Raw genomic sequence first — 21,873 nt, forward strand, 5'->3', positions numbered from 1 at the left:
CACCAAATGATGAAAGATCAGTGGCTTAATGTGTCTAAATAAAAGATTGAGGGCTTAATGCACAAAATAATGAAAGATCAGGGGCTTCAGGATGCTTTTTGCTATTTCTAATGATACTCTTTGCATACTCTGTAAAGAGCAAAGTGAGCATTGTGTTCATCTTTATCTAAATTGTGTGTATGCCAAAAAATAACACTATTATTAGAACGAAGCACAATCCCAATATAGTATTGCTGCCAAATTATATACAAAATTTCCGCTTCCTTTTTCCTAGGCATCAGGCGATGCTTTTTATGGGATGGTGCTTTGAAGACTTCAGTGGTGGTCGATGCTGGAAATTAGATCTTTAAAGCTTAATATCGATGCATCGTGTCGTCTTAATAGCAACTTTGTTGGATCCAGGTGTGTGTTGAGGGGGTTGTTTAGTAGTGTTTTTGTCGATTCTAAGGAAGACTGTTTCTCTCATCGGATTGCTGAATCCCTTTGCTTTTAACGAGCTCTCGATTATTAATAAAAGTTTTCTAAGGTTGTAATTGAGATGAATGTCAATGTGATGGTTGATGCCATGAATTCTACTGAGCTAGATCTTTCCGAGTTCTCTAAGCTAGGGGTTGTCATTTAGTTTGGTCATCTTGCTACATGTAATGAGTTTTCTGTTACCTTTATTAAGAGACCAAGTAGCGCATTGGTATTGCTTTGATTGTGGTTATGCATGGGCGGTTCCAGGATGAGGCCGCATAGGCGACCGCCTGGGGCCTCCGGTTTAGGAGGGTATCCGATCAAAAAATTAATTAATTTTTTTATAAAATTCAAAACTAATTTAAATTATAATACAATGATTATTGAGATTTGAATTGTTGAAAGAATTTAATAATAATCGCATATGGAAAAACAAGAATACAATCTATTACATAGAATCGAAAATGGACAACAACAACACAAAATGTCTCCTTTTGTGTTAGTCATCGTCCTTTAAGCACACAAAGACTTCAAAATTTATTTCACAACTTTTCTCTTAACAATAATAGAGATTAGTTATAAATTTAGTCATATGGTTACGGGAGAAAACAAATATAGCATCTATGTACAAATAGTACAATTTTAAGCCTAAAATTCACCAAGATATACTATTTCAACGTCATTAACGGATGATGAGTTTTTTTGGTAATAGAAAAGCCTTATTAGGTAGTCAGAATGCTAGAGGTTGAAAGATAGATAGCTACAACATAAAATTGCACATGAAACAAAAACTCATTTTTCATTAATGAGACTTGAAATTGGATCGTTTTGTACATAAGGGTTAAATCAATTTTCACTCAATAACCATAAGAATAAATTTATACATAATCTAACAATTAATTGTTTTATTTTCTGTAAATTGTCAAAAAGTTTGATCTTAAATTAGTTATTCTTGTTGAGTCAAGAATTAATTATATTTCATGTATATTAAATTTAAATTTGTAAAAAAAACGAAATATAAGAGTTGCCTAGGTCCGTCTCAAACTTTTTGAGAGCCATGTGCTAAATTTTTTATCAGACCCTTGATATTTAATAGAATTTTCTAATAAGAAAATATAAAGAAAAATGAATTAATTGGAAGAGTGCCAATTTTGTGTGGTTGAATATCTAAATCACAAATGTAATGAAATGGTGGAAATAAATCTTATTACATTATATATATATTTTTTTCAATTTAAACTAATATCTATATTTAACATGGTTGTCAAAACCGGACCGATCAAACAACCGGAAAAGACAAAGGATCAAGGGTTTGAGGTTTAACCGGGATCCAACCAGTATTAAAAAATCATGTGCAAATTATATTTGTATTCATATTTAATCTTATAACATAGTATAATATCAACTATATTCATAAAAATTATACTAATATAATAACATTTATTTAGTATCAAAACATGATATCAAATTAATAAATTTAACCTGACAAATAAATATAAAAATTAAAGAAAATATATTTTTTAAAAATTAATAGTGATTATTTTTTTATTAATAACTAACATGTAAATATGCTAATAGGATATGTATTTTATAATTCAACTTAAATTTAAATTTATTAGATTTTTAAAATTTATTTGTATATATTTAAAATCTAAATGCTAATTTAACTGTATTAATATTGAGAAAATATAATAATTTTTTATTGATATTTATCTAAATAGAAAAAAATAATACTAAATAATATTTTAATTATTTAAGTTATAACATTATTATTTATTTTTAAATAGTTAATAATAGACACAAGTGAAATGGTAGTGTAGTGGTGAATATTAGAGTCTATTGATCAAAGGTCCAAGGTTTGAATCTTACCTTTGTCAAAATTTATATATATTTTTTTTAAGTAAACATGTCTAAAAACAAACCGGATCAAACTGTTTAACCGGCACTGGTTCAACCGGTTTATGGTTGAACCGGCCAATTTGAGCGGATCTGAACGGTTTTCAAGGATTTCACAACCGGACCACCTCTAACCTGAAATTGTGACCGGTTCTGGTCGAACCGGGTTGGACCGGCCGGTCCGAGTTTGATAACCTTGATATTTAACTAATCCATGGTTGTGTTGTCTAGTGCATAATGAAGCTCACCTGTGGTTATGCTTGACATGTGGATATTAAGAGAAAAAAGGTAAAATATAAAGTAAAAATATTTTTATGCTTAGAAAGTAATAATAAAGTTGATAGTTTTCAAAAAACAAACAAAAAAAATTGATAGGTGATAGGTGTAATTTACTATATATATTTTTTCTAACTTTAAAACGACGTAGTATTAAGGAATTGTATAATTCTAAGAAAACTATTCATTCATTCTCAAATCTCTAACCCCTAACTCAGTGTCTCTGCCGCCTCCTTCCAATTTTGCAGAAACCACTCCCATCGACGACCTCCGCCGCTTGACCCACTTCAGCCATCGATTTTCTAGCTTACATTCTTATCTCTAAGCATGGGAAAGTCTAGGTACTCTCATTGTTTCTTTTTTGCTCATAATTTCATACGGTTTCTGCTCTTTTTGATAATCCTTTGTTTTTCTTTCCGAGTATAGAGAAGATTCTTCCAGTAAATCGGATCGTAAGTTCGAGAAGAAGCTTCAGTTTTATGCTAGTGAGTTCTTTTCCCCCTGTTAGATTTTTGAGGAAATTTGTCTTTTATCAATTGTTGGTTTGATGAATTTCATTGTAGTTTGTGTAATTAGCTTCACGTTTTTTTTTGTTGCAAATTCAACGTGTGCTATGGGTTCTTATGTATGTAATTTGTTTCAGAGGTGAAAGACAAGGTTGCCGGATTGAATGCTCAGAAATCTATCAAGGTAGGAAGAATAATCTTTATTTATGTACTGTTCTTGTGAATTTGAAAGAACAAATTGCTATTTTTGGAGGTTCTTATTTGTCATGTTAATTATACATCTGATGAACAATTGCTATTTTATAGATTTGCATAATTTGACAATTTCTGCTAGTTCTGTTATGGCTTAATACATTAGGGGGCCTGTACTTGGTTAAATAATTTGATTGGTCTAATGAACTTTGGATATGTCTTATTAATCTCTGAACTTGCTTAAAGGGGATATCATTAACCCCTAAGTCCTACTTTGGCAGTCCAAAGTGGAAATTTGAACAATTTGAACAGCGCATTACTTAAGCAAGTTTAGTTCGCCAATATTTCACTTTAATCAAGTTTAAAGGGTCAATAGGTAACTTTAAGCAAGTTCACGATACTAATGAAATGTCTCCAAAGTTCACGGGGCCAATCAGATTATTTGGCGAAGTATAGGAGCTCTGATGTACTAAGCCTTCTGTTATCTTCTTGCCATGATTCTCTCTTTCTAACTTATATAAGGGAATTATCAATGTAAATTTTGCCCTTTCATTCAGAAAAACAAGCTTCGAAGCCGTCAGAAGAAATTGAAAGCATATGATCTATCTTCACTTACAGAGTTTCTACCTGAAATAACGGCTCCTCAGCAGCCAACTCCATTCAAACTAAATTGCAAATCTAGACAAAAACTTCTGTTGGTGCTTCATTTCCATAATCTTTCATCTTATTACCTAATTATTTTAGGCTTAATACATAATTACACACCTAAACTTGTCACTTTTTGTTGTTTGGCAATCTGAACTTATACTTGAACCTGTCACACTCATGAACTTGTCAACATAGGACGTCCGACACCCTTATTTGCTGATTTGGCAGACTTCAAAGTTGACAAGGAACCCCCTAGTCAAACTTTCACCTAACATGTTCCATGGCATGTCAGCAAATAAGGGTGTCAGCGGTCTGAAATCGCCAAGTTTAAATGTGTGATAAGTCCCAAGTGTAAGTTCAGGGTGCCTGATAAGTCTAACTGTAAGTTTCAGGGGGCCAAACGGCAATAAAGTTACAATCTTACGTGTGTAATGATGTATTAAGTCATTATTTTAGTTGAATCTTCATTATGTAACAATTATTTGTTCTTCATAGATTGAAGGAAAGTAAACAATTGAGCACTGTTCTTAACCATCCTGCATTCCAGTCAGATCCCTTGGAAGCCATCCATCAACATTTACAGAACACACAGCCTCCTGCGGATGAGAAACCAAAGAAAAAGTTAAAAAACAAAAATGGAAGTAAGAAAAGGAAGATGAAAAAGAAACCAAGTGCATCAAATGGACCTGAGTCGATGGATTTATAGTGTTTCTGGTTTCAATGTTTTCATCTTTAGATATTTCAATGTTTTAGAGTTTTCTTACATTTTTCAGACTTGATGAGTTTCTTTTCTCAATTATCCTAATCAAAATATATGTTGTATGTTCCTTTTTGCTTTTTCTTTAGCAGTTTGCACTTTGCAGTAAGATTGGAATCCAAAGAAAATGAAAATTCAGAAGTATTTCCTACTATGTAGCAATTATTTTTCATGTAAATTATCTTTTAAATAGAAAATGTCTTGAAACAAAAGAATATATTCATCTCTTTTTTGCAGTTATATATGTAGGTAAGTTCTGTATTAAGGTTATGCTAGGTATTCAGATTGTGATGTATCAAGGGAATAGTTGTTAAAGGTGCGGTCATGAGGCCCTAGGCTGAGCACCTTAGCAAACAAAAGGCGAGTGCTGCCACTCAGGCGAGGCCTTACTAGTTTTTACAGTATTTTCACATTCTTTTTGCAATATTTTCTCATTAATAGCTTTTTTTTTTTTTTTTTTTACTGAATGACATGGTACCCTTTGCAATGTTAGAAGGGGAAGGAAAAGAACAGAACAGCTATACACATGCCAACAATGCCCTCAACAGAAGACAGGTAAGCTTTGCATGCAACATATAATCCAAAACATTGAAACTGATTTGAATCATATTCTTGTTCTATTCTCTTCTCTTCTCTGCTCAAATATAGGTATACTGATAAACAAAAATGGCAGATAGCAAGATGAAGATGAGCTCAAATCTTCACATAGCTATGTTTCCATGGCTTGCATTTGGGCATTTCATACCCTATCTTCACCTCTCTAATAAACTTGCGGAAAGAGGTTGCAGAATCTCTTTCTTATTACCTAAAGGAGTTGAGGCTAAATTAGCCAAACTCAATAGATTCCCAAACCTCATTCACTTCTTTCCTCTCACCATTCCTCATGTTGAAGGCCTTCCTCCTGGTGTTGAAACTCTATCTGACATACCCATTTCACTCCAGAGCCACCTCTGCACAGCCATGGATCAAACAAGAGACCAAGTTCAAGCCATTTTAGGTACAATCATGCCTGATTTTGTTTTCTTTGATTTTTCTTTCTGGATTCCTTGTTTAGGTAGAGAATTAGGCTTTAAGTCTGTTAAGTACGTCATAGTGTGTGCAGCTCTGTCAGTTATAAGCTTAGTTCCTTCTGAGAAGATGATGATTAGAGGCATGAAATGTGAAGAAATGATAAAGAAGAATGAGTCATCTGTTAAACCAGCTGTGGAGTTTGGTAGTGGGATATCTTTTTATGAGAGGATGCACACTGCTGCAGAAGAGAGTGATGCTTTAGCATATAGGACTTGCTATGAAATCGAAGCGCCTTTTGTTGATCACCTTACACAGCATTTCTCAAAGCCAGTTCTGTTAACAGGGCCTCTCCTGCCAGAAAAAGCTGAAGCACCACTAGAGGAGAAATGGGAAAAATGGCTGAACAAGTTTCAACCAGGTTCTGTGGTGTTCTGTGCCTTTGGGAGCCAAAACATGCTACAAAAGGACCAGTTCCAAGAACTACTTTTCGGGTTCGAGTTATCTGGGCTGCCATTTCTTGCAGCATTATCTAAACCAAATGACTGTTCAACCATAGAAGAAGCATTGCCTGATGGGTTTGAAGAAAGGGTTCAAGAAAGAGGCCTGATATATGGAGGATGGGTTCCACAGGAACAGATACTGAACCATCCGTCTGTTGGGTGCTTCGTTAGCCATGGCGGCTCGAGTTCTATCTGGGAATCTATGGCGAGCCATTGCCAGATAGTTCTTGTTCCACCGAGTTTTGATTATGATGTGCACTCCATGATAATGGTTGAAGAATTGAAAGTTGCAGTTGAAGTGAAGAGGCAAGAAAACGGGTGGATTTCAAAGGAGAGCTTGAGCAATGCTATCGTATCTGTAACGAGCCCGGAGAGTGAAGTGGGGTTGATGATAAAGAGCAATCATGCTAGGTGGAGAAAGTTTCTACTGGATAAAGATATGCAAGAAGCATATGTTGATACTTTCATTAAGAACTTGCATGATTTATTGCACTAGCTATGTATTTCTTTTCTTGTGTTTGAATGTGGTGGTTTATCTTCTGAAAGTGTTAAATCGTTGCTTTAGTAAAGCAGGGCTCACGGGTCTGGGATTCAGCTGTTTCTATATTGGGAGTACAATAATAGGAGGAGCCTTTATATATATATATATATGTGTGCGCGTTTGACATTTAACATTATATATATGTGTGACATTTAATGATTGTGCTTAGGGATGTAAACGGGGCAGGGATTGGAGTTCCCATCCCCGTTTCCCGACTAAACTGGGAATCCTCATACCCGTCCCGCGAAACAAAAATTCATCCATATCCCCGTCCCGCGGGGAATCCCCGACCCCGCGGGCATCCCCGTTTACCCGTTTAAAGTTTAAAAGAATATATGAAAAAAGAAATAAATGAAAAGAATAGAGAAAAAAAAAATAATAAGAGAATGTGATGAACAAATAGATATAGAGTGAAATAGAGGTAAAACATTTGGATCAGATTAATCATAGGTTTAAGTTTTTCTATGTTTATTTTTTTTTCTACGATTAATAATACGTTATCGGGGATTAAACGGGTAATCCGTCGGAAATCTCCACGGGGTACAATACGGAGCAGGTTCGGGGATCCCCGCGGGGCGGGGATACCCTTTCCTATCCCCGCTAACGGGGCACATATTAGTCCCCATCCCCGTCCATAATAAAACGAGGCGGGGTTCCGTCGGGGACGGGTAATCCCCGCCCCATTTACATCCCTAATTGTGCTACGATAAATTTAATCTCAGTTTTCCTTTATCAGCCATAGAAGAAGCACATGTTTGATGATATCCTTGTAACATGTACACCACCTATTCGGATACGCAAAATATTGCTTGTATGGAAAGAGAATTTCCCATCAGAAATTTGGATCGTGTAGAGTATTTTTTGGGAATTGAAATTCGATATATGAATAAGGGGTCAGGCCAAGTATGTTAGTGATATTCTCGATAGAGTGAAAATGGTGGACTCAAAATCCACACTTACCCCAATGTCAACAACACCATCTTTATCTAAAGATATCGGTAAACGTCTAGTCTCAAGAGAAGTCTAGTCTCAAGAGAAGAATACATGAGTGTGGTTGGTGCATTGCAATATTTCACACTTACACAATCTGACATTGCATTCGCAATAAGCATATTGTGTCAATTTCTTCACTCACCAACTGATGAACATTGAAATTGTTTTAACGCGTTCTGCGCTATATTCAAGGCACTTCAGATCATGGCAGTGTTTAAACTTCTGCATCGATCAAACATGTTCATTATTACTCTAACAGTGACTAGGGAGGATGTTCTGATGATCGTCGTTCAACAATTGCATTATGTGTTTATCTTGGTAATAGTCTGATCTTCTAGAACACACGGAAACAACGAACTATTCTCATTCTTCCAGAGAGAGTGAATATAAAGTAGTCGTAAATGTTATTGTCGTCATTCAACAATTGCATTATGTGTTTATCTTGGTAATAGCCTGATCTATTAGAACACACGGAAACAACGGACTATTCTCATTCTTCCAGAGAGAGTGAATATAAAGTAGTCGTAAATGCTACTGTGGAGTTAGTGTAGCTGCACTCCCTTCTTGGGGAACTCGACTTTCGCATACCTCGTCATATTCAATTATGGTGTGACAATGTTGGAGAAATATACCTCACCGTCAATCATGTATTCTGTGCCAGAACCAAGTACATCGAACTCGATTATCACTTAGTTCGCGAACAAGTCAACTCTGGTTTCCTCATTGTTCGATTTATTCCGACTGATGATCAAATTGTTGATGGTCTCACCAACCCTCTTGCTAGTGTACGGTTTCAGTTTCTGCGTTTCAGACTTATGGTACAATCTCGTCATTGGCTTGCGGGGTGTTAGAAATAATTAAGTTATAAGTATCTCTTGTTTATTCATTAATTTAGGTTGTGATTATCATCTAGTTACAGTTAAAAATAATTCTTTATATTCTTTGTATTTATCTCCTAGTATTAATCACTCTAGGACTTTTGTGTATATATATATATACACTAATCCAATATACATCCTAATTAAGGGGAATATCAATTATCTTCAATCTCTACAATTCTAACTAATTGTAACAATTTCAAGCGGTAAATAGGATGCTTTCAAAGTATAGAGGGCAATTGAATTTTCTAAATAAGTACATGAGGCCGGAAAGTAAGTATTAGGTCTTTGACCCTGTTCTTTTTCACTTAATTTCAATATTAGTAATTTCAGTTCAACAATTTATCATTATATATTATAATTACTATTTATATATAATATATAATTTATCATTATATATATAATTTATAATTATTTATTATAACTATAACTGATATGTAAAATCAGTTTAGTAGCATTCAGTTTCGTAAAAAAGAACCGTGCCTTATTTTAGGAAAAAAATATATTAATATGTTTTTCCAAACTCTCTTCCTTTCCTAGAAAATGGTCAGCGCCTAATTAAAATAATATATTAAATGGGTCATAAGGAAAAAAAAGAGCTTTTTTACAAGAGGGACAAGATGGGGGGCAAAAAAAAAATGCAACTTAGATGATTAATAATTAATATTTTATATTTTTTTGGAAGACAATTTATATGAAGGACAATTATGAAAAAATGTTTATGGTTTATCCAATTTTACAAACAGAGATATATGGTTTAAAAGTGTATAAATAGAGATTTGTGGTATGTTTTATTTACAAAACAAAAACAAAATATTACATATGTGGTAAGTTCTGGTAACAATCAAATGCATTTTGCGTAAATAGTTTATTAGTCCACCAGTTTGTGCATATTACACTACTTAGTCACACTGTTAAAAAAAATATACTATAAAGTTCCTGAGTTTTGATAAAACTAACTACTTAATCCTTCCATCCATAAACTATATATAAAGTGACAACTTTACCTTTTTTTTTATCATTAATTAATTTATATAGATGTTCTTTTAATTAAGTTTTATATAATTTTTTGGGTTAATTATAAAAAAGTACCATGTGGTTTCACCGATTTGCGATGTGGTACTTGTGGTTTTTTTTTGTTTTGCAAACAGGACCTCGTGGTTGACACCGTTACCAAAATCGCGGAAACAGCAGAAATTCCATCAAGCGTGATGACGTGGAAGAGGGTAGTTTTGTCATTAAAAAAATTGGAAGTATAAAAAGTCAGAAATCGATTTAAAACCCCCAAATTCAGGAAATACCCAAAATCCATTCGAAACCTAATCATTGATTTTGCTCAAAATCATACAATCTTTAAACCTAAATCACCAATCGCAAGAATAATTCTTCATTGTCGTTCGCAGGAAGAAAAAGCGACCTCAGAAGTTGCAGGAAACAAGGTAATTCTTCATCGCTGTGAGCTCGTCATCTTCTTCTCGAGCTTAAACACACCGCACTGGAATGGAGTTCACTGTTTTTGCGGGTCTAGAGCTCGGATAAGAACAGCTTGGTCTTTGATTAACATGGGTCGGAGGTACATAGGTTGTTCTAGATACCCCAATGAAGATGCGTGTCATTTTTTCGAATGAATGATCCACTTGTATGTGTTAGAGGAAGAGACGTTATGAAAGAGATGAAAAAACAATCAACAAATACGAGGATGAAATCGAGCAATGCCATGCTCGTGAGGTTGAACTGCAATACGAAATTAGAAAATTAGCAAAGAAGAATAGGGAGTTGGAGGAGCTTAATGCTTGCAAAAATGGTCTACCTGCAAGGCATTTGGACCAGTACAAGAACATAAAATACCATTTCACAAAGGGTTGTGTAGTAGTTGTGATATTGTGTTTAGTTGTTTTGTTGTTATTTAGTTTCACAAATGTTAGGGAAAAGGATGAGCTAGCCAAGATTGGATTGATGCCTTGATGTAATTGTTGATTGAATGAATGAAAATGGGCGTATTTTGTGTTAATTGTCACTTGATTTTGATCATTTTGGGTTTTAATTGCTGTGTAATTGTTGTTTTAATATGATAAAGTCATGTGTAATTTTTGTGTAATTGTCAGATGATGATTTTGTGTTAATTACCAGATTATGATAAATCATGTGTTCATATGACCAGTTTATGTTCATTTTGAATTAATTGCCATTGATCAGTTTGTGTTAATTGTCAAGCAGTTTATGTATCAGTTTGTGCCCTCTAATTGCCACAGATGTAATTATAAAAGTCAATAATAAGATGTGTAAACCATTTTGTCATTCATGTAACTGATAAATACACAAAAAAAACTTGTCCAACATTGAAGGACACAAAAACCTATCAAGCATTTACATGACACAAAAACATGTCCAACTTTGACAATCACAAAAACATGTCCAAATTTGACAATCACAAAAACATGTCCACCATTTACATGACCCTAATACTTGTTAAAAATTTACATGACACAAAAAACATGTCACTTCTCATTAACTAGTCCCCTGCACCCAATCTTGTTGCCATTCCTTCTAGGCATGATGTCCTCTTAGAGCGCATAATCCTGCTTGTCCCTGTCTGTTCAGAATCATTACTTCTTGGTGGTCTAAATTGATATGTAGGCACTGATGTGGTACCAACTTGAGCATGGTTTGTCATTCCTCTACCACGACCCATGCTTGTACCGTGTGCCCTGCCATTGCCTCTGCTTGAGATCGGTTGGCTTTGTGCAATTCTTGCTCCAGCATCTGAATTCACTTGCTGATGTGGGGTTGGTTGACTAGCACTTCCACTTTGTGCCATCCTCTGTCTGCCACTCCTCTCTGGACTCAACTGTAACAAACAATGCATATAAGTAAACACAATTAATTGGGAAACATAAGAAATCAGAACATAACAATTACTTGTGCTCCAGTTCTTCTAGCATTTGCTCTACGCATCCTTTTTTTTCCATGGACTCTCACCAGTTACACCCGCTTTACAACCTCTAGCATTGTGCCCAACTTGGTTACATTTACCACACTTAACAACTCCTCAAGCTCTAGACACCTTAAATGGATTTCTTAGCTCATTAACCCCTCTAATTCTTCTCTTTCTTGGCCTGCCAGGTGGTTTTTGCACTATCCATGGATGGATATAAGGGTAATTGGTCATATCACATTCTTCGTTTGATGGAACTGGCCTGAATGGATGACTGTACACTGCTATATATGTTGACTTCAAAAAATATATGTCAACATATTTTTCTGGTTGCTCCCTGTGCATATAAATGGCAGCAATAGCATGTTGACATGGAATACCAGACAATTCCCATCTTCTACAAGTACATGTACGAAGATTCAAATCAACAGCAACGGTCCTATCAAAAGTAGTCACCTCATACAGTTTATCCCCAGCAGCAGTGCATAAGCAATTTCTACTTGCAACTTTCAGTTTCTCCAAATGCTCTTGATATTTTGGACAAATGTCCCCTTTATATTTCAGCATTCCACTCAATTTGATGTAATGTCTCTTCATACATTCTTTTCTAATGGTTTCCAAACACGAGACTATTGGCAAACACCTGGCTCATTTGATAAATGCATTGAAGGATTCAGCCATGTTGTTATGAAGGACATCAGACTTTGTTCTTGTGGTGAAATGGCATTTAGCCCACGTTTTCGGATCATGTCCCATCACCCAACTATACGCATTCTCATCAAAGTCCTTCAGCTTCTTTATGTGATATTCCCACAGCTTAACTGTGCCAGCCCCATCAGCTTCCCATAATAGATCTTTGTACTCTACCCATTTGAAGCGCAATTTCATGTTTTCGTGCATATGTTTAAGGCAGAACCTATGCTCCACATTTGGCATAAGCTCTTTGAATTCTTCAACAAGTCCCTACAAATGCATACCAATAACAACCATAAACCACAATCACATTCACAATAACCACAAACCACAATCACATTCATAATAACCACAAACCACAATCACAAGCACATTCAGGGTAATAAACACAAACACAAATGTATATTAAATAACAGAATCAAGTATACTAACCTTTTGCTGATCAGACATAAACACCCATCCAGTTTCTGTCACACTCCCAAAATCATCTTGTAGTGCTTGTAAGAACCATGACCATGTTTCCTTGCATTCTGAGTCACCTACAACAATTGCAAGAGGGAACATGTTTTCATTCCCATCCCTTGCAATTGCAGATAGTATGTGGCCTCCTATACAACTCTTTAAGTGGCAACCATCCAAGCAAATCAATGGTCTAAGGCTTGCGAAGTACCCCTTGCTTTTGTGCAGTCAGCCTGTAGTATATGTACTTGAACACCACTACCTCTCTAGGTGTGCTTCTGATATCATTAGCTTTTGTATTCTCATCTTGAACTAGTGTCAAGTCTGTCCTTAGTACCACTTTGCTGTCTGGGTTGGATGATTTGATTGTCTATGCATAATCGTATAGACGACGATATTGTTCTTTGACCTCACCCTGGATAATATCACTTGCTGCCTTCTTAGCTCTGTAACACTTGGCCATAGACACATTGAAACCCAAGTCTCTTTTAATCTTCCTCTGAACAACATGAACTTTCCATTCTTCATCATCCCTAAAATCATCAAGATACTTCTCAGCAATGAATTTGCGTGTGATCAGGTGGTTATCATACTCCCTTGGGCAACTGTGAACTGGTTTAAATGCCTTTATCCTAAAGGTAAGGCTATCACCAACCTTAGATGCCCTAATCTAAAATTCACAAGTTGGGAACTTGCATCCAACTACTACAACATCTTTGCAGTTCTTCTTGAAGTAATATGAATAACTTTTAATAACAACCCATGATCTTAAAGATTTCCTGAACTGGTCAGCAGAAGCAAACCTCATACTAAGACTTAACTCAACATTCATGTTCTCCCTGTATTGAGCATTTGGCTCCGGTCATCGTATGAGCCATGAAGACTTTCCAATTCATCATCCAAATCAGGAGCTGGTTCATTAAATTCTCTGTCACAGGCTTCTTTCCCTACGTATTCACCCCTATTTGACCCAACTGCTCATTCTCTTTTCCCAACTCCCTCCCTTCAACCGACCATGCCTTTGACCCAACTGCATTACTGCTTCCCTCCTCCCTAACTTTCCTTCCACCTATAGACAGCCTAGTTACCTGACCTCTTGGTTCTCTAATCCATTTCACATTAGTCACTTCACCCAATCTTCTGATCGGGGCTTTCAGCCAATCTCCCCACTCTCTTGAGATATGTTCTGGCTTAAGGTCAAAAAAACTTCTCACAGAACCTGTTTGTATGCCCAAGAAGGCCACATATATAGCAAAAAGTACCCAGACGCTCATATTTAAAAGATATATAAGCCTAGTCTTCCTTTCCTCTATGGATTTTTTTCATTTTTTTCAATGGTTTCCTCACATCAACTGAAACACGAATACGCATAAAAATGTCTTTTCATACCAGCATTATTATTGAGATCGTACTCGACAAACTTCCCTATAAAATTCCCAATTTGCCTGCCCACAACTTCAGACATAGAACCTATGGGCAGATAATAGATTTGGAGCCAAAAGTCCGCAATATTCAGTTCAACCAACTCCGGAGAGGATTCATCCTTCCATTCAGCAAGTACCAATAAGTGATTATCGAAAGACCAAAGGCCTCCAGCCATAACACGAGATCTATCAATTTCCTAGAAGAATTGGAAAACATACCTATTAGTAGCAATTTCAGAGATAGTCACACCCTTGCCAGGTCTCCACATAGTAGCCAATCTAGCCTTCATCGCCACACAATTTATGGATCGGTCCGTCAAGGACCTTCTAATCAACAAAAGTCCATCATTCTTCGCAATTGGATTGGACGATGGACCACTGAGGTCAAGCTCTTCTCCCTCCCCATCCGACAGTGACCGATTATTCAGGGAACCCTCCATGCTACCTTTGAAAGTTCATAAAGTGGACGACTCGAACTGTATAGATTGGTTGTGGAAGGTTAACGCATCAACCATTATAATAGAGTTTGCAACAATCTTCAGTTTTCTCTAGTTAATTTGCTCACTGGAAAAACCGAATTGGCACTGCTCAAGGATCTGCAGTCACCAGCGAGAGCGAGATTATTACATGTTCTAGGATGACAAAAGGAGCTATCATTAGTGATGGTTTAGCAGGAAAGGAAAATGAAGACGAGCAGAGAGATTGAATGTTTTTCTAGAGAGAGATGCGTTAGAGAGAGAGGACTTACGGGGCGTTTGGTATTCTATTGAGATAGGGATAAAGGTTGGGATATGGATAAAGATAAATGGTTGGGATAAGGATAAAAATATAATAGTCGAGAATTATTACTCAATGTTTGGTATGTGGGATAGAGATAGGGATAAAATAATACATTTTACTGTTTTAACCTTATTTAAACTGCATAATATTAATTTGAGGGATAAGATGAACATTTCCATCCTATTAAAATCACAGGAGCTTATCCGTCTTCTTATACCACCCCCTCATGGGTATAGGATTTGAGGGATAAGAGGCTTATCCTTCGTCTGTCTCACTCGTCTATCTCTCAAACAAACACTGGATAACTTATCTCGTGTTTTGTATCCTTATCTCACCTCCTATATTCCTCGTAACAAACACCCCGTTAACTATTTGAATTTTTTACTACGATCCCAGACAATCCAGACTGAGCTCAAATTGTGCCACATCAGCGCTACTGCTGGTGTGGCAGAGGGATCCCGGCAACATTTATTGATTAAGGTTGGCGGGTAAATGATACAAGTATTTTCATACTTTATCTATCTTTGCGGTTAAACTTGCCATCGGTGCTGCAAATCCCAAGGAGAAGTGCCGGTGCCTTGCCCTTGATCAGCTTATTCTCAGATCAGTCGGTTACTCCGGTAAGTAATAATGCTATTTGAGTTTGATTAATTTCAGCATCAAGCGTAATCCAATAATCCCTAACTGAATTGAGTACACTTCGACCTGATTCTAGAAAGCGCAGCTCTGAATTTTTCATTGAATTCATGAAATTCTGTCTGGTTTTCTTTATTGAGTTAACTCCGATCTAATTCTTGAAAGTGCAGCTCTGAATTTTAATTGAATTTGTAAGATTTGGTCTGGGTTATGTTTATTCTGTATGAATATGATAACAAAAGCTATAAGCTAAATGCTTATTTGGGTACACTTCGCATATAAAACCAGATTTAGACTCCACGTAGTAAACTGTACAATGTTGTAGTACTAACATTTTGGTAGGCTCCTGTTGAATCTTCAGTCAGTCGAATTTGCAATTGTTCCATCTACAAAATTAATGCTAATATTGCACGATTTTAAATGTAGAGTCTAAATATGTTCTTCCTCGGTAATTTAGCTATGTGTTTAGACTTCACGTATAAAATCACGTGCAATGTTAGCACTAAAAGTTTATAGATCGAGCAATTTTAGACTTCATTAACCACACATATGCAATGTTAGCACTAATGGTTTATACATGTAGCACTTTTAGACTTCATTAATGACAAATTTCAACAAAAGTCGATTTCTCGTTAATTTGGTTCCCGTCTGCATCAACCAAGCTATGAATTTAGTCTTATGATCACAGGGGAAAACAGATTTAGATTCCACGTATTAAACCGTACCTTATTGTAGTACTAACATTTGGTAGGCTCTTGTTGAATCTTCCGTTAGTCGAATTTGCAGTGGTTTCATCTACAAAATTAATGCTAATATTGCACGATTTTAAATGTAGAGTCTAAATTTGTTCTCCCTCTATAATTTAGCTGTGTGTTTAGACTTCAGGTATACAATCCTGTGCAATGTTAGCACTAAAGGTTTATAGATCGAGCAATTTTAGACTTCATTAACCATACATGTGCAATGTTAGCAATAACAGCTTATAGATGTAGCACTTTTAGACTTCACTAATGACACATTTCAACAAAAGTCGATTTCTCGTTAATTTGGTTCCCATCTGCACCACCCAAGCTGTGAATTTAGTACTATGGTTACACGGAAAACAGATTTAGACTCCACGCATTAAACCTTACAATGTTGTAGTACTAACATTTGGTAGGCTCCTGTTGAATCTGCCGTTACATTGTTCCATCTACAAAACGTTAATGCTAACATTGCACGATTTTAAATGTAGAATCTAAATTTGTTCTCCCTCGATAATTTAGCTATGTGTTTAGACTTCACATATCCCGTGCAATGTTAGCCGAAAGGTTTATAGATCGAGCAATTTTAGACTTCATTAACCACACATATGCAATGTTAGCAATAACAGTTTATAGATATAGCTCTTCTAGACTTCACTAGTGACAAATTTCAAGAAAAGTCAATTTCTCGTTAATGGTTCCGGTCTGCACCACCTAAGCTATGAATTTAGTACTATGGTTATAGGGAAAGCAAATTTAGACTCCACTTATTAAACCGTACAATGTTGTAGTAGTAACATTTGGTAGGCTTCGGTTGAATCTTCCGTTGGTCGAATTTGCATTTGTTCCATCTACAAAATTAATGCTAAGATTGCACGATTTTGAATGTAGAGTCTAAATTTGTTCACCCTCGGTAATTTAGCTGTGTGTTTAGACTTCAGGTATAAAATCCGTGCAGTGTTAGCACTAACGGTTTATAGATCGAGCAATTTTAGACTTCATTAACCACACATATGCAATGTTAGCCACTAATGTTTTATAGATGTAACACTTTTAGACTTCATTAATAACACATTTCAACAAAAGTTGATTTCTCGTTAATTTGGTTCCCGTCTGCACCACCTAAGCTATGAATTTAGTACGGGAAAACAAATTTAAACTCCACTTATTAAACCGTACAATGTTGTAGTACTAACATTTGGTAGGCTCCTATTGAATCTGCCGTTACATTGTTCCATCTACAAAACGTTAATGCTAACATTGCACAATTTTAAATGTAGAGTCTAAATTTGTTCTCCCTCGGTAATTTAGCTATGTGTTTAGACTTCACATATCCCATGCAATGTTAGCCGAAAGGTTTATAGACCGAGCAATTTTAGACTTCATTAACCACACATGTGCAATGTTAGCAATAACACTTTATAGATTTAAACTTCATTAATAACACGTTTCAACAAAAGTCGATTTCTCGTTAATTTGGTTCCGGTCTGCACCACCCAAGCTATGAATTTAGTACTATAGTTATAGGGAATACAAATTTAAACTCCACTTATTAAACCGTACAATGTTGTAGTACTAACATTTGGTAGGCTCCTATTGAATCTGCCGTTACATTGTTCCATCTACAAAACGTTAATGCTAACATTGCACAATTTTAAATGTAGAGTCTAAATTTGTTCTCCCTCGGTAATTTAGCTATGTGTTTAGACTTCACATATCCCATGCAATGTTAGCCGAAAGGTTTATAGACCGAGCAATTTTAGACTTCATTAACCACACATGTGCAATGTTAGCAATAACACTTTATAGATGTAGCACTTTTAAACTTCATTAATAACACGTTTCAACAAAAGTCGATTTCTCGTTAATTTGGTTCCGGTCTGCACCACCCAAGCTATGAATTTAGTACTATAGTTATAGGGAATACAAATTTAAACTCCACTTATTAAACCGTACAATGTTGTAGTAGTAACATTTGGTATGCTCCTGTTGAATCTTCAGCTAGTCGAATTTGCAATTTTTCCATCTACAAAATTAATGCTAATATTGCACTATCTTAAATGTAGAGTCTAAATTTGTTCTCCCTCGGTAATTTAGCTATGTGTTTAGACTTCACTTGTAAAATCACATGCGATGTTAGCACTAACGGTTTATAGATCGAGCAATTTTAGACTTCATTAACCACAAATGTGCAATGTTAGCACTACTGGTTTATAGAGGTAGCACTTTTAGACTTCAACAAAAGTCGATTTCTCGTTAATTTGGTTCCCGTCTGCACCACCCAAGCTATGAATTTAGTACTATGGTTATAGGGAAAACAAATTTATACTCTCACTTATGTTGTAGTACTAACATTTGGTACGCACCTGTTGAATCTGACGTTTGCAATTGTTCCATCTACAAAACGTTAATCCTTACATTGCACGATTTTAAATGTAGAGTCTAAATCTGTTCTCCCTCGGTAACTATAAAGCTACATTTGTACCTTATCCTTCGAATAGATACATCACATAACACGATTATGATAAACTGTTTTGACAGATAGTATAGCAAGATGAAGAGCAGCTCAGGTCTTCACATAGCTATGTATCCATGGCTTGCATTTGGGCATTTCATACCCTATCTTCACCTCTCTAATAAACTTGCTGAAAGAGGTCACAAAATCTCTTTCTTATTACCTAAAGGAGTTGAGCCAAAACTAGCCAAACTCAACAGATTCCCAAACCTCATTCACTTCTTTCCTCTCACCATTCCTCATGTTGAAGGCCTTCCTCATGGTGTTGAAACTCTATCTGACATACCCATCTCACTCCAGACCCACCTCTGCACAGCCTTTGATCAAACAAGAGACCAAGTTCAAGCCATTTTAGCCACAATCATGCCTGATTTCGTGCTTTTCGATTTCGCTTTCTGGGTTCCTTCTCTAGGTAGAGAATTAGGCTTTAAGTCTATTAGGTACAGCATTGTATGTGCAGCTTTGCTGTCTCTAGTCATAGTACCTTGTAAGGAAATGATGATTGGATCCGTGAAATATGTGGAGAAGGTCCGGGCGGAGTTTTCTATCAAACCGGTTGCTGATCAGTTCGGCAGTGGGGTGTCTTTTTACGAGAGATTACACACCGGTGCAAAGGAGTGTGATGCGTTAGCTATTAGGACTTGCTACGAAATTGAAGCTCGTTTCACTGATCATATTGCACAACATCTTGCAAAACCTGTCCTGCTAACAGGGCCTCTCTTGCTGCTGGAAAAAGCTGAAGCACCCCTCGACGAGAAATGCGAAAAATGGCTCAACAAGTTTCAACCAGGTTCTGTGGTGTTCTGTGCATTTGGGAGCCAACACATACTACAAAAGAATCAGTTCCAAGAGCTACTTCTCGGGTTTGAGTTATGTGGGATGCCGTTTCTTGCTGCCTTATCTCAACCAAGTGATTGCTTCACCATGGAAGAAGCAATGCCTGATGGGTTTGAAGAAAGGGTTCAAGAAAGAGGTCTGGTACATGGAGGATGGGTTCCACAGGAGCAGATACTGAACCATCCGTCCGTTGGGTGCTTCGTTAGCCACGGTGGCTCGAGTTCTATGTGGGAAGCTATGGCGAGCAATTGCCAGATAGTTCTTGTTCCGCCGAAGTTTGATCATGTTGTGCACACTATGCTAATGGTTGAAGAATTGAAAGTTGCAGTTGAAGTGAAGAGGCAAGAAAACGGGTGGATTTCGAAGGCGAGTTTGAGCAATGCTATCGTGTCTGCTATGAGCGCGGATAGTGAAATGGCTATGGCGATGAAGAGGAATCATGCTAGGTGGAGAAAGTTTCTACTGGATAAAGATATGCAAGAAACATATGTTGATACTTTTGTTAAGAACTTGCATGATTTATTGCAGAAAATTTGAATCTTTTTGAGTTTGATTGTTATCTGTAAATGGTGAATAATTGCTTTGGCAATGCAAGAATAACACATAGGATTGCATATTTTCATGGCATTTAGTGTAAGTTACGGTGTTTGTTTCAGCTTTTCAGAAGAGCATTTAGCGTTTTCTCTTGAAACTGCAGTTTCACTCCAAACCGCAGGAAATATAGCTAGCGTTTGGTTAGATTTATATAACAGCAGCATTTAGCATTTTCTTTTGAAACATGTCTAGGTCCAATCATAACAAGTGGGTTCAACAGATCCATAAATAAGTCTAGTTAGGATTAAAAAAACATCAGTCGGTAATTATTTTGGAAAGAATTTTAACTAGCAACATACAATTACAGACAGTTGAACCAAACACGTCCTTAATAATTAGTTACAATGAATTTAATCTCATTTTCCTTATAGAAAAATGGTTCATAGCCATGGAAGAATCATACATTATATTATTGCCTTGTTGGTGACACTATTTGATAGCCAATTTAGACCTTCATACAGTCCATGTCCAAGCAAGGCAGATGAACTTTGAATGTACCTTCATCACAAATAGCCAAAGGAAGTATACAAAATTTATTTAATTTACTTTTATTACTATCAATTTCTGACACGATAACACAAGAATTTACCAGCATCGTTGGTGAAGGGCATGCAGTCCAAGTTTATCAGCGACCTCGTCAACACGCATAGCGTTTGGAGAATCCTGCTTATTAGCAAGAACGAACAAATTTGCATCCTTCAATTCTCTCTGCATTTAATGTAAGAACGAAATTTTTTGATACGATAACATGATTTATAATAGATAATTGGATTAATTACATATATATACACCATGTGGTATCGTCGATTTGCAAATGGGTATATGTGTTTTTTTTTTTTTTTGCAAACACAATCAGGTGGTTGCAAAATTTAGCATGATTTTTTGCTTTGCCAAATTTGGCCGATAACAACCCAAAATGAAATTTTTAAGAATTAAAGTTATTTAGTATCATATTTACTAGGGTAAATTCCAAAAACAACCCCTGTGGTTTCATGTTGTTCCAAAAAAACCCATGTGGTTTGTTTTTACAAAAAAAAAGGACTGTGGTTTACGCCGTTACCCGAAAAACGGAAAAGGGCTTAACACCGTTATAAATGCTGACATGGCAAGGGGTAGAGTTGGAAATTTTTTTTTTTTTTTTTTTTTAATTTTTCTTCTTCTTCTTCTTCTTCTTCTTCTTCTTCTTCTTCTTCTTCTTCTTCTTCTTCTTCTTCTTCTTTTTTTTTTAAATTTTTGAAATTTTATTTTTTTTTTCTTTTTCTTTTTCTTCTTCTTCCTTCTTCTTCTTCTTCTTCTCCTCCTCCTCCTTCTTCTTCTCCTCCTCTTTCTTCCCTTCTTCTTCTTCTTCTTCTTCTTCTTCCTTCTTCTTCTTCTTCTTCTTCCTTCTTCTCCCCTCCTCCATTCTTCTTCTTCTTCATCCCTCTTCTTCTTCCTTTATTTTTTTCTTTTTTTTTAAGTTTCGGAAATTTCCAGATTTCTTCGGAAATCTGGAAATTTCTAGAAATCTGGAATTTTCCAGATTTCCGTATGAAATCTGGAAAATTCCAGATTTCTGACGGAAATCTGAAAAATTTTCCAGATTTCCGTCGCAAATCTGGAA

General features: G+C 36.0%; 3 protein-coding genes across 6 annotated transcripts; all 3 read left to right on the forward strand.

Moving 5' to 3' along the window:
- The first annotated feature begins 2,809 nt into the window (after nt 1–2,809).
- Nucleotides 2,810–4,804, forward strand: LOC136226441 (uncharacterized). Its single transcript, XM_066014925.1, has 5 exons — nt 2,810–2,972; nt 3,058–3,116; nt 3,275–3,321; nt 3,887–4,023; nt 4,473–4,804. Exons 1-5 carry the CDS (start codon nt 2,959–2,961, stop codon nt 4,681–4,683), a joined length of 468 nt encoding a protein of 155 aa, XP_065870997.1. The 5' UTR covers nt 2,810–2,958; the 3' UTR covers nt 4,684–4,804.
- A 219-nt stretch (nt 4,805–5,023) lies between these two features.
- Nucleotides 5,024–6,917, forward strand: LOC136226440 (UDP-glycosyltransferase 79B6-like). 4 transcript variants are annotated; one of them, XM_066014921.1, is made up of 2 exons: nt 5,024–5,289; nt 5,383–6,917. In XM_066014921.1, exon 2 carries the CDS (start codon nt 5,401–5,403, stop codon nt 6,739–6,741), a length of 1,341 nt encoding a protein of 446 aa, XP_065870993.1. In that variant the 5' UTR covers nt 5,024–5,289; nt 5,383–5,400; the 3' UTR covers nt 6,742–6,917. The 4 variants fall into 4 exon arrangements, with proteins under 4 accessions (XP_065870993.1, XP_065870994.1, XP_065870995.1 ...); XM_066014922.1 differs by having other exon boundaries at nt 5,408–6,917; XM_066014923.1 differs by lacking the exon at nt 5,024–5,289 and having other exon boundaries at nt 5,315–5,731; nt 5,828–6,917.
- An 8,424-nt stretch (nt 6,918–15,341) lies between these two features.
- LOC136227427 (UDP-glycosyltransferase 79B6-like) lies at nt 15,342–20,293 on the forward strand. Its single transcript, XM_066016089.1, has 2 exons — nt 15,342–15,568; nt 18,869–20,293. Exon 2 carries the CDS (start codon nt 18,882–18,884, stop codon nt 20,214–20,216), a length of 1,335 nt encoding a protein of 444 aa, XP_065872161.1. The 5' UTR covers nt 15,342–15,568; nt 18,869–18,881; the 3' UTR covers nt 20,217–20,293.
- The last annotated feature ends 1,580 nt before the right edge of the window (nt 20,294–21,873 follow it).

Source organism: Euphorbia lathyris, chromosome 4, assembly GCF_963576675.1.
Source record: "Euphorbia lathyris chromosome 4, ddEupLath1.1, whole genome shotgun sequence".
NCBI lineage: Eukaryota > Viridiplantae > Streptophyta > Magnoliopsida > Malpighiales > Euphorbiaceae > Euphorbia > Euphorbia lathyris.